Source organism: Mixophyes fleayi, chromosome 4, assembly GCF_038048845.1.
Source record: "Mixophyes fleayi isolate aMixFle1 chromosome 4, aMixFle1.hap1, whole genome shotgun sequence".
NCBI classification, from domain to species: Eukaryota; Metazoa; Chordata; class Amphibia; order Anura; family Limnodynastidae; genus Mixophyes; species Mixophyes fleayi.
In genome coordinates, this window is record NC_134405.1 from 92,805,208 (window position 1) to 92,818,341 (window position 13,134).

Here is a 13,134-nt window from a genome sequence, read left to right on the forward strand (position 1 = left end):
ACTGGAGGCAGCCATTTTGTGAAATGAACCAATATTGCATTCTCACAATTATTCATTCAACTGACAAAATGACTGCCTCGCTGTTTGCTGTAGGTATCTACATGCTAAGTTGCTATATACATATGAAAAGGCGTCTCATTTTGTTCCAAGGCTATTTTTTTTGCAGACAATATAACATCTGAGAGATTTTAGTATTTTGGTCCTTTACTTTAGTCTAATAAACAGTGAGTCCTGTCAACTCACATTTTTCTCCACTGGATGCCTCAGTGCTAATTTACACAAGATTTGAAAGGAAAGCGTTGCATCTGTTACTCAATATTAACAAGAAATGCCAAGCAGGGGAGGAAGAAAATTCAATGAAGTTGGCATTCCGCCAAGGCAAGAAACTACACTGAAGAACATGAAGATATTATATCTAGTTTAACAAGAAGCTACATCCTTATCAAGTATTTTTTCTGTGTAATTGACAAAAACAAGTCTTTTGTGGCTGTAATTATTCCAGCGGATCAATTCCAGGGGTCATACACTAGCTGGAGGTGAGGGGCTGCCAACTCCCTTTGCTGGGCTGAAATGACTTTCTAATTTGTTTATGGTAGTGTAAAAGCTGACGACAATGGGGTAGATTTATCAAACCTACAAAGGAAAAGGAGGTGTTGCCAATAGGAACCAATCAGATTTTTGCAATCATTTATCTAATAGATTCTAGAAAAGATAGCAGGAATCTGATTGGTTGCTATGGGCAACACCTCCCTTTTCTTTTTAGAAGATGGAATAAATATACTCTATCTGTAAAAATGTTTTAAATAAAAGTGCTCAAAACTGGTAGAAGATGGTTTGGTTTATGTGTTTATTCCACATTTGTTGGTAACAATAATTAAGTGCATACAGCAAAGTGCGTCACATCCAATATGGTGTCACATGTAACTGTATAAATGCTGATGTCGTATAGCAGTAAGTAAAAATGTCACCACTCAGTAAAATGTTGAGGTGGCAGAATACGGGTCTCCGAATCCCAGCATTATTACAGCTTTTATAATGTTCTCCAGTCAATGTCATTGGTATTTGACAAGTCCTGACAATGGCCACAATGGTTAACACTGTAGTCCCTTTTGACTAAGGGAGATTCAAGGTGGGAAAACCTAATGTTACAGCAGCTATACAACATTGCCAATCATTTCACTTTTATAATTGTATAATAATTAATTTTCTAACACCAGCCAATAATATTCTTATTTACAATGTTTTTACGTGTTTAAGCAGGGATGCATACAAACTTTTAGGTGTTTTAGGCTTGCAGGCTAATTTGAAACCTATAACAAAGTCACTGGTACAATATCATAGGGAGTCATTAATAGAGTAACAACCAAATTCCTCAGCAAGTGTCTCCATGAGAGCTATTTATTAACACTGTACAGCATTCAATAAGCAATTAACTTTTCTTTTTTTTTAGCAATTTATAAAATGAAAAATTACCAACCGGAAAATAAAACATAGAAAGGTACTTTAAAAGATAGGAAATTAAAACATTCAAAATGATTTGACTGCTAAAGCTGAAATAACACCTAATCAAAAGACATCGTACAACGGTTTAGCTGTCCTTACCTTTCATTCCAAATTTTGAACGCCTTCCGTATTTGTTGATGACTATGAACAGGACCACTAAGAGGACACATGCAAAGGCTGCAAGACCCACTGCTATTGAAACCTGCAAAAAAATGCAACAAAAATCTAATTCCATTAGAGCTCTCTAGGCTTGTAAAACTAATATTAAATTATAGATGGGTGTAATTAACACAAAATTCACCAATTCAACTGCTTCTCGTTTGTGATGGTTAGTATCGGAATTGTGTCATAAGGGAAAGCTGGACGCTCACAACTGATAACAATGCATGTTGTGACTTCACTGCAACCGACTGTAACTGTAATTATGACGTTACTGCATTTATATATTAGTTTATAAGGTATAGGCGCAGCACATTTGAAGTAATGAATATTAACTACGTTACAACATACCATGCTGCTGCCAATATTACTTAAATGTAGATGGAGAGACCAGGGAAGCAGACTCACTCATGCCATTGTTACAGTTATCGTATATGCATTTTTATCTTCTCGGATTACTTATTGTAATGCAGTCCAAGCACATCTCAAGGGGGAAGCCAACCTGATCTAAATCAACATTAATTGGATGGACATGATACAATTAATATCCATCACAGTATGCAAAGAGATTGAGTTGCATAGTGTACACAATGTGGAGCGAACCAAAGGTGACTTGTTAGCATTAGAATTATCTTCTTTCCTGCCCACTACAAACTTAACTTCTATAGTTATTTAACTGTCTAGGATTTCTAAGGACAGCGCCAGTTATTCACAATGTGCCCTTCAAAATCGGTGTCCTTTTTATGTATGGAGCTCTTTGTGCTCAATTCTGTCAGTTTGTACTTTAGAAACATGCCCTATTTGTATAACGCAACTCATTTTTCTAAGTTACACCAATATATGATGAATACCAGGGCCCATGGAGATAATGGGGCCCGCTTCATGGCAGATGCAGAGGGTCGGGGCCCCAGTTCCCTCCTCCCCGCCTACCGCCACTGGGGACCACAGCTCGCTAGTCCCGCCTCTGCCTTACATATCAACCGTATGTCCATAATGGTGACTGTTTCACTACATCATTGTTCTATATGCTGGATTTCAATATCTGTTCCTATTTGAAATGCTACATAAATGAAGAGTAATGGAAGAGGAGAAGCATGAAAGTGGTGGCTTGTGGGTAGCATGTTCAGTCTTCACAGACAGGTGACAATAGTCTATTTTTAGATCATAGCACCTTAGGGCTATTTCTTCTAATGTTTTTGCAGAGTACCTGTCACCGATACACAATGGTGTTTGCAGCTATTTTGAGGACAGAATCAATGTTCAGAATATATCCAATCAATTCAGACCCAATAATAACTTTACAAAGGGCCTAATGCCTCTTACTAAGTGCTCTTACTAGCTGCTAATTAGGTCATAGGATATGTATTTGTTTGGGCCACAAAATGTCTGCCTCCTCTGTGTGTAAGTGATGGGTGCACATAAAGGTAGAGCCCTATGCTAGTGCATGGGCATGTCAGATCTATGAAATAAATAATATAAATAAGATGACCAGTACTGCAGTTTCTCTGGAACACATTAATTGAAGTCTACACCATTAAAGATGGTGTAAAACACACCACTAGGGAAAAAAAATCAAGCAAAACCAATGCTGTAATGCAACCAAGAAGTACCAAGAAGTAGAGAATACACAAACAATATCTAATCCTATAGTCTGCCTACTCTTTTCCAATTATAACCGTTGCAGGAGCTGTGCTCTAGGTTACACCGTGGATAATACAGTTTTGGTATAACTTTCTAATTTTTCTCTTTTTAAGTTTGTACACCTGAATTTTTTATTGACTTTAGTCAAGATGTAGTAAAAGCTATCATACAGTTTATAAGCCTTGTTCCAATTCAATACGAGTACGAAAAACAGTTACAGAGATTGCAGCATCAATGTCCAATGTATAGTCTAGTACTCATATACTAGTATGTATACCAGTATATACTAGTACTCAAGGACAGTTAACTTCAATACCATTGGTATGCTTTAACTCAGAATGCATATATATATATATATATATATATATATATAGTAACAATTAATCAGTCTTTTCCTGTATATAGACTGAAAGTCTGGATAAAACACTCACAGGACTCGAAACAGAACATCAGTTAATTTTATAAGAATGTAATTTCACATTTCTTCACATTTCACCTTTTCAAGTCCTGTGGGTGCTTCCGTCCTGACTTTTAGTCTGCCCAACACTTCCATTATTGAATGCTTCCTTATGCACTGCTGAGAGTGCGCTGTAACTCCACCAACATTATATATATATATATATATATATATATATATATATATATATATAAATATATATATATAGATAATACATCACCAAGAGCATACAATCACAAGGACGACAAACTAATGGAATGTCTAATTTAATTATTCAGACCCACAGCCCCCCACATAACTTGCTAATGACCTTGCATCTATATGAAAAATAAGCCTTGTGATTTGCAATGTAAACAGAATGATCATTAGCAGGATTTGTTCCCAGATTCCTGTACATTCACTTCATTATCTGCACAGAAGGTGCCACTGTATGAGAAATATGTTAAAAAGCTGAGCCTGTGTTTTCTTAAGATATCAAAATGTAACTCACGCCAAAAGTGTCCTCTTCTGGTTTATGAGTCACGCTGATTGGAGGCGTGGGACTTATTCCAAAATCTGCTACTGAAACAAAAGGAGTTGAATAATTCTATGAACAATGTATTATTATTCTCCTTATACCCTGCCTGCTTAAAATGCCACCAACTATTTTTATCTCAGAGTTCAGATAATTGGATACCAGCAGACATACTACTGCACTTCTCTACCAAGGGACCCATATTACTTTGAATATAAATGTACATTTGTCCCAAGGGGATTAAATGGTTTGTAATAGAATTCAAGGATAATCAAATATGGACATCCTTATTCTTATTAAAGAGAAAATATACTGGTTAGTTTGTTACTGTGAACCTAGCTTCCTCCCCCATGGCTCCGGAGACTCCTGTTCCATTAACAAAGAAGATAAAGTTAACACAGAATGCCGCAGTTCTTGCCCAAATATATACTGGCGAGAAGAGGGAATTCTCTGGCAAGTCCCCTTTGGCTTTCCTGTCAACATGATCTATTATGCATTTGGCAAAAGGGGAGCAAACCCATCAGACCTATACTGTAAATTGTGCTCAGTGTAGCAGTTCAATGTATTTTACTGAGAGTGCAATACGGACAAGTACGTACCTGAAGCAAAATAGTCAGTATTCTCTGCAAAAAGGACAGACAGTAAATGGCAGATTTAGTAAATCAAAACAATATAAATATATATCTAAAACAAATCACTAGAGTTTAAGGATCCGAAAGGGGTAAAGCTACAAAATGGTACTAAAAAATGCATCAATAAAAAAACCGTAATGTAAGACATAGTTGGGTATTTAATATATAAGACAGACAAACAGACAGATAGATAGATTACAGCAATGCATTCAGTATGGAAGGACACTTAACAATTTGAAAGAGTGGTTTTTCATGGATGTAAAGTGAAATGATTCCAATAAAGTGGCATCTATCCATGCTCTCTATGTATAAATTGAAAAATAACAAGGTTTAGAAATATATAGAGTATGTGTGTTAGTGTTGCTCTAGAAAGATGATCACTTTACTCATCCATTTACAAAATTGACTGATGATATTGGCAGGGGTCTCCACCCCCACTTCCCGACCTTAGCAGTATAAGCTACATACACAGGATAAGACAGCTTTAAGCTTCATACTACACTACAGTAGATAATGTGTTCTCAGAGGTGGCAGGGTTTTAATTGGGGGTAATCTGATGAGCATTCGCTTGAACGAAAAGTAAACCATGCAGTCCACATTACTCTTGTATAGAAAAATGAAGTCCCATCTGAAGTTAAAATCTCTATCTATCTATCCATCTACCTACACACACATATCTATCTATCTATCTATCTATCTATCTATCTATCTATCTATCTATCTATCTATCTATCTATCTATCTATCTACCTACACACATGTATATCTATCTATCTATCTATCTATCTATCTATCTATCTATCTATCTATATATCTATCTATCTATCGATCTATCTGTCTATCTATCTATCTACACACACATATCTATCTATCTATCTATCTATCTATCTATCTATCTATCTATCTATCTAACTATCTACACACATGTATATCTATCTATCTATCTATCTATCTATCTATCTATCTATCTATCTATCCACCTACCTATCTATTTATCTATCTATCTATCTATATATCCATCTACCTACACACACATATCTATCTCTCTCTCTCTCTCTCTCTCTCTCTCTCTCTCCCTCTCTCTCTCTCTCTCTCTCTCTCTCTCTATATATATATATATATATATATATATATATATATATATATATATATATATCTATGTATCTATGTATCTATCTATCTATCTATCTATCTAGCCAGGGGAACACTCTCACTCATTCCCATGTCTCATCCATCTCTTTATCATTCTTCACACTTTTCAATCTGTGGTTCTCTACTTATCCCTCACACCACATGCTCTCAATATCTAGACTGCTATATATGGGGAGATAAAGTGGTCTTCAGGAACCTAGAATGGCACATGATCTGCAGGCCTCCTCACCGAATCAAAGGTGAAATAATTAGTACCACATAACCATCTTTTAGCTGGAGTCCATCACTGAATATTACAATTGTGTTCTAGAATGGAGCTCTAGAAATGATGCTTTAATATCAGACCATGAGCACCAGTGTTGAGATATCCTGACATAGAGGATATAAAGTGAAAGCTTAGTTTGGGTAGTACTGAGATGGTCCACAACTTACAAGCCAACTATTTAACAACAGCTGGCCAGATACATAAAAGGTCTATTATATTGAAAAAGAACCCCTTTTTGTTGCAGACACACAATAGATATTATGGAGTAACCTTCTGAATGCATTTTGGAGCCAGGTACACTGAAATGTAGTCAGCTTACCTACATCCGGATGCTGCATAAAATGTGCATAAATCGTTTGATTTGCAATTCCAAACTTATTTTTAGCAACCAGCGTATAATCTCCATTGTTAAAATGTGAAGGAGTATCAAACAATAGGCAGCCTTCCAAGTCATTGTCCGGCTCATAGTACTGCAAGCGTATGTAATCCAACTGCCGCAGGGGCTGCTTGTTATAGTACCAAGTGAGGACTGGGTGTGGATTCCCACGTACACTAAATTCAATACAGTGCGAAAGACGGTATTCTGGTTCTTTCAAACTAAGTATCCGTGGTGGGTCTAGAAGAGAAATGTAAAAAAAGGGGAAAGGTACATCAACACTATCAACATCAACATTTATATATACAGCTGCAGCATACCCTCTGCACTTTACAATTGGATTATTTATATTCCTAAAAATTCTTACGATACCATACTGTTTTACAATATATAGTTTGAGTCAAAAATGGGTATATTTACTAAACTGGGGGTTTGAACAAGTGGAGATGTTGCTTATAGCAACCAATCAGATTCTTTCATCTTTGATTTATTTAGTGCATTCAATAAAATGACAGCTAGAATCTGATTGGTTGCTATACGCAACATCTCAACTTTTTCAAACCCGCAGTTTAGTAAATATACCCCTAAGAATAAGAACAATTTGTTCTTCTGTCCAGTGTAATTTGACATAAAGCTGGCCAAAAACAGGAAAATGATCTGACTGACTGGACTATCAGTTATACAGGTTTTTCACATTGATCCGTAATATTACAAGTTACGATAATACAGAAGGGCAGTTTATCCTACTTACACAATTTATTTCCTACACTATGTGCTGAACACACTGAACTAAAAAATATCGATCCCCATGTTTTCTCTAACAAAAGGATACTAGAAAATCACAGGAAAGAGACAAATACTGTCCCTCTTTTGTAGAATGCATGTGGGTCCCTAGTAATGGCTGTCAAAGATCATTGATGCCTTCTAAAAGCCAGCCAAGTTCATGCCCGTTTCTTTCACTGTGAACAGAACACGTGACGAAAACACTGCTAACACTTGTGTACAGATAAAGAAAATGCTAGCATGACTACCAGAGGCAGATCTACCGCCACTGCTGTGGGTGTGACCTGCTCTGGGTGTGGCTGATACATGACCCGGAGGTGATTGGTACTGGCAATGCTGGTCCATCCACCTGTTACCCGCAATCTGCTCTTTTGAACATGCACAGAAGCTGGCGCATGGGCAATGAGACACCAAGTGGTGCAACTATTGCCCCGTGCATGCTAAGAAGAGCAGAACAGGGGCCTCTTCTGAACATGCAATGGGACGGCGCATGCACATAGAAGCCCTAAACCCTTATGATGCTCTTATGAGTCCCTAATGTCTACAAACATAAGCTCAGTGTGATTATGTGTACAGAGCACAAGACCCTATGCTGACTGCTTTAGTTTTAAACATAACCCCAACCAGTTGCATTAAGTCCAACTTACAGTAAACAGTGAGTGATACAGTGGCATTAGTCATTCCCACAACGTTTTCTGCAATGCAGGTTAAGGTGTAGCCATTGTCCTCTCCAGAGACATTCACTAGGGTCAGGTTAATTGAATGCACATTGGTCCAGTTGACATTAGTCTGCATCCATCACGAGCATGTCAGAGAAGCATTAAAAGAAAAAATGCAAGAAAACCGTTAAAAATTGAACAAAGCAAATGCAAAAAGATTGCTGTGAAGCTATCTGCAAGGAAGAACAAAAGCAGCTTTCATTATGACATCAAAGGAGATTTCAGCACAGAAAAGAGAATTCAATTCTACAAATGTCTTTTTTGTACCTAGTTATTTCCTTTACAATGTTAACTATATTTTTTATCTCTATAATTGTCAGAATAAAGTCAAATTATAATACAATTTCCATATAAACAATAGCAGGGAATTCATACAATTAGTAAAAAATGTGTTTAGCGCATAATGGCTTCATACTTTGCAATTGTGGAAGGCATTATTGAGCTATTCAAACCTTTAATTTCTATAAAATGCAGAAAATGAGCATATTCTAAAATATAATAATTAGTGTTTTAGATCTTATCTATAAAGACTAAAACAAACAAAATTGAATATGATGTTATCTTCTCAAACTATGTTCATTCAAGGAACGGAAGCCTAAGCAAACCTTACATTTTAATGTTCCAACTGGATAAAAATACCCCATTTAAAGTCTAGCTTGTTTTCCCTTAAATGAAAAGTAAAACACAGTTTGTTGTGAGAGAGAATGTGGCTACTTAGTATATGTTCATGCTCTCTGTTTGATATTATATTGGGAACAACTCTAACATACTCACTATGATTCACACATGTATGAACCTCACGCGTTTCACATTTCAAAAAGCTCTTAAAAAAGAACTTCCCATAAATATTTTTTTTACAAAATGAATCTTTGCTTCCTGGTCTGCTATTCTGCTTCACTATTATTCATTGATCATAGTGGGCCTCATTTATGAAGCATATAAAGGAGGGGGGGTTAAAGTGCCAAAACCTGGTGCTACCATGGCAGCGAATTCGGAGAAGCAGAAGTTTGCACCAGCCAATGGGAACATATTGATGCAGGATTAGCATTTTTAGAATATTCCCACTAGAGTGGAAAGGAAGCATTTTTAGGGACATACTTTGCTGTGTGGAGAGGCAGATATTCATTTACACTCTACGAAAGGACTTGATTTGTGCCCCTGCTCTGAGCTGTAGAAAATGAGGTTGATCCCTAAACTTTCGCAGGTACGCATTGATCACCAACTCAGATGCACTCCAGCAGAGAAGCGCATTTCTAGATGTCATACACATCAAAGTGCCACATGTAATAAAAAAAGTAACAATGTCCCCTCAGTCTCATGATTAATTTAAGACATTAGACTAAAACGATCAGCATTTTAGGAGAAACTTGCAAAAGGTTCATTTAATGAAAGAGGAGGTCTAATGTGGTAGGAGGCTGGAATTTTGATGCAACACTTAAACGTTTGCAAAGTGCGGCTCTTCAGATTCTTCTGCCTCTCCACACACTAGGTGCACCTTCAGTTTGTGTGATGTGTCTTCTGAGAGCAGGGAGTAGGTGTGCACACTAATGTGCTGTGGGCGGACCAGGTCGACGCACCAGTGTAAAACTGGTTCTGTTCCTATTCTGATATCTAGATTACTGTCACTCACCGGACTGTGAGTGCCGCTTCTCGTGTGTTTAGGAACCGTGGCCGTCCACCATCCTGAGGGTCTGCGCATGTGCAGCTCTTTCAAACCTTCAGTACCTGTTGCTTTTAGTTAATTGGCTGATCAAGCAACACTCCCTATTTAAAGCACCTGTGGTCAATACCTCGTTGCCTGATCTTGGAGTCTCATTCCCCATGAGCCTCTGAAGGTGTTCCTGTGTTTACTCGTGTATTCAGCTCCTGCTGATTCCTGTTGTTCGTTTGTGGTTTCCAGCTCACTTCAACTCTCCTGTGTTCATCGTGACTGCACCAGCTGATTCCTATCCGCTGCCTCCGTGCTTCTACAGTATCCTGCTCACTTCAACTCTCCTGTGTTCATCGTGACTGCACCAGCTGATTCCTATCCGCTGCCTCCGTGCTTCTACAGTATCCTGCTCACTTCAACTCTCCTGTGTTCATCGTGACTGCACCAGCTGATACCTATCCGCTGCCTCCGTGCTTCTACAGAGTCCTGCTCACCTCAACTCTCCAGTGTTCATCGTGTCTGCAGCCAGCTGATTCCTATCCGCTGTCTCCGTGCTTCTACAGTGTTCCTGCTCATTTCAACTCGCCTGTCTTCATCGGGTCAGCGCTCCGCTGCTTTCATCTCAGATACTGGTTATCAGACCGCCTCAACTCTCCCGTGTTCTCCAGGTGTCCAGTTCCATATACTACTGCTTCCTGAGTATTGCCTTGTTCTTGCTGGTCTACCTACCGTGCGCTGCACCAACTTGGTTATCGCTTCCATCTTCCAGTGGTCTCTCCTCCTGCCGGCCTTCAGCTGCTCAGGTATCCCTGCACGTCTCTCTGACAGCCTGCTCTCCTGAACTGTGGTGTCACGGGCACTAGGAGTCTTTACCCAGGGATCACCAGGTGATAGGCTTACCAGAGCAGTATAGGTGGTAATATGGTACTCTGGTAGCAGGGTGATCACGGAACAGAAAATAGCAGATGATGAGATGCTCAGGAAAGTCTATGACTAGCAGCACTGGCAATATGGAGGTAGTAATACACGAGGAACTGTATGGACAAAGGACACGTGAAGGTAGTCAGTGGTCTGCGGTAGCAAGTTGTACCACTGCTATAGTGAGGAGGAATGTCCAACAGAAACGAGGAGGTGATGAGAGTCAGCGGTCTGCGGATAGCAAGTTGTACCGCTGTCTGAGTGAAGGAATGGAATCCAAGTGGAGGTATCCGGGGAGTCAGTGGTCTGCGTTAGCAAGTTGTACCACTGCTATGTGAGAGGATACTGGAACAGGTGAAACTGTAAACAGGAGTCAGTGGTCTGCCACTAGCAAGTGGTACTACTGAATATATATGTGAGGAGGTGCACGGGGAGAGGCTGCAACACAATATATACACGGGCACCTTGACTTTGATCCACAGTAATATGCACAATATAAATGTATAAATGACTGAACAACACTGCCAATATAGAAAGTCTCTTGAAGTAATCCGGCATAAGATAACACAGTCAATGATGGCAATAGACTCAGCGGATAGTACACTCCAGAGGAGAACCAACACAGTCCAGCAAGGTATGCAATACACAGCACAGTCAATGGGAAGTATGCATACCGTGGTTCAGGAGAAGGCAGTCAGACAGGAGTGCAGAGATACCTGAAGGGCCAGAGGCCAGCAGGATACAAGTCCCTGGATGGGTGAAGCAGGGGTCTAGCAGGTGCAGCGCACAGGTAGGTAGACCAGCAGGGAACACAGGAAGGCGTGGAGAGCGGATCAGCAGTAGATGGATGAGTAGCGCTGAGAAGTAACCGCAGCGGGTCTCTGCGGGAACACGGAGGTAACCAATAGCAACCAGCAGGTGCAGTAACGATGGGACACCGGAGCAGAGTTGAACTGGAACAGGTGATCACGGAGAGTAGCGGGTAGCAATAGTGGCAGCAGACTCAAGGAAACACGGTAGAGTAGACAAGGACTGAAGACTGAAGCGCACAGAGGCAGCGGATAGGAATCAGCTAAACAGTCACGATGAAACACAGACGGGTTGCAGGTTGAAGACTGTAGTGCACGGAGGCAGCGGATAGGAATCAGCTAGCAGTCACGATGATGAAACACAGACGAGTTGCAGGTTGAAGCCTGTAGTGCACGGAGGCAGCGGATAGGAATCAGCTGGCAGTCACAATCATGAACAGGTGAGTGGATGTGGTTGAAGCCTGTAATGCACGGAGGCAGCGGATAGGCATCAGCTAACAGTCCCAATGATACATGGTAGAGTTGAAGTGATTAGAAGACTGTAGTGCACGGAGGCAGCGGATAGGAATCAGCTCACAGTCACGATGATATAGTAGATGGTAGAAGTGGTATGGGAACCACAGTAGCAGAAGTGGTTTGGAAACCACAGAGGTAGAAGTGGTTTGGAAACCACAGGAATCAGCAGGGCTGAATGAACAAGGAAACACAGGAACACCTTCAGAGACTCATGGGGAATGAGACTCCAAGATCAGGCAACGTGGTGTTGACCACAGGTGCTTAATATAGGGAGGTTGCCTGATCTGCCAATTAAGTTAAAGGAACATACACTGAAGGTTTGGAAAGGGCTGCGCATGCGCAGTCCCTCAGGATAGAGGACGTCCACGGTTCCTAATAGTCCGGGAAGAAGCACTCACAGTCCGGTGAGTGACAGTACCCCCCCTTTTAAAGGTGGGCACAGAACGCCTGGAACCGGGCTTGTCCGGATTTTTGGAATAAAACTTCTTCAGAAGGGCAGGAGCATTAAGATCTTCAGCTTTGATCCATGAACGCTCTTCAGGACCAAAGCCCTTCCAATGAACGAGGAAACGGAGGACTCCTCGCGAAATTTTTGCATCCAATACCTCAGTAATCTCGAAATCCTCCTCCTGATGAACTTGAACTGGCTGCGGTGCTGAGGGAGGAGTCGAGAAACGATTGATAATAAGAGGTTTGAGTAAGGACACATGGAAGGCATTGGAAATCCGAAGATTCTTAGGAAGAAGAAGTTTAACACATACTGGATTGATAACTTGAATGATCCTATATGGACCAATAAAACGAGGGGCGAATTTCATAGATGGAACCTTCAAACGAATATTTTTGGTAGATAACCAAACCCGATCTCCAATTTTTAGTGGTGGAATAGCCCGCCTCTTCTTATCTGCGAAAGACTTATATTTGTTAGATGTCTTCTTTAAACAGGTTTTGACCTGAGACCAGATATTTTTGAAGGTCTGACAAGCAGTCTCCACAGCAGGAACTTGGGTGGGTGGGAGGGCAGGAAATTCCGGAAAAGA

The 13,134-nt window shown here is 40.0% G+C and overlaps 1 protein-coding gene across 5 annotated transcripts in view; it reads right to left on the reverse strand.

The window, feature by feature from the left end:
• The window catches only part of NTRK3 (neurotrophic receptor tyrosine kinase 3), a 479,767-nt gene that overhangs the window by 220,308 nt on the left and 246,325 nt on the right, over nt 1–13,134 (reverse strand). For 4 of the 5 annotated variants that reach the window (XM_075207753.1, XM_075207752.1, XM_075207750.1 and 1 more), the window contains 5 exons: nt 8,129–8,270; nt 6,642–6,938; nt 4,874–4,897; nt 4,251–4,321; nt 1,603–1,705 (listed from right to left, as the gene is read on the reverse strand). In XM_075207753.1, coding sequence (XP_075063854.1) covers nt 1,603–1,705; nt 4,251–4,321; nt 4,874–4,897; nt 6,642–6,938; nt 8,129–8,270 — 637 coding nt within the window. The remainder of the gene's footprint in view (nt 1–1,602; nt 1,706–4,250; nt 4,322–4,873; nt 4,898–6,641; nt 6,939–8,128; nt 8,271–13,134) is intronic. The other variant, XM_075207751.1, reaches the window with a different exon arrangement.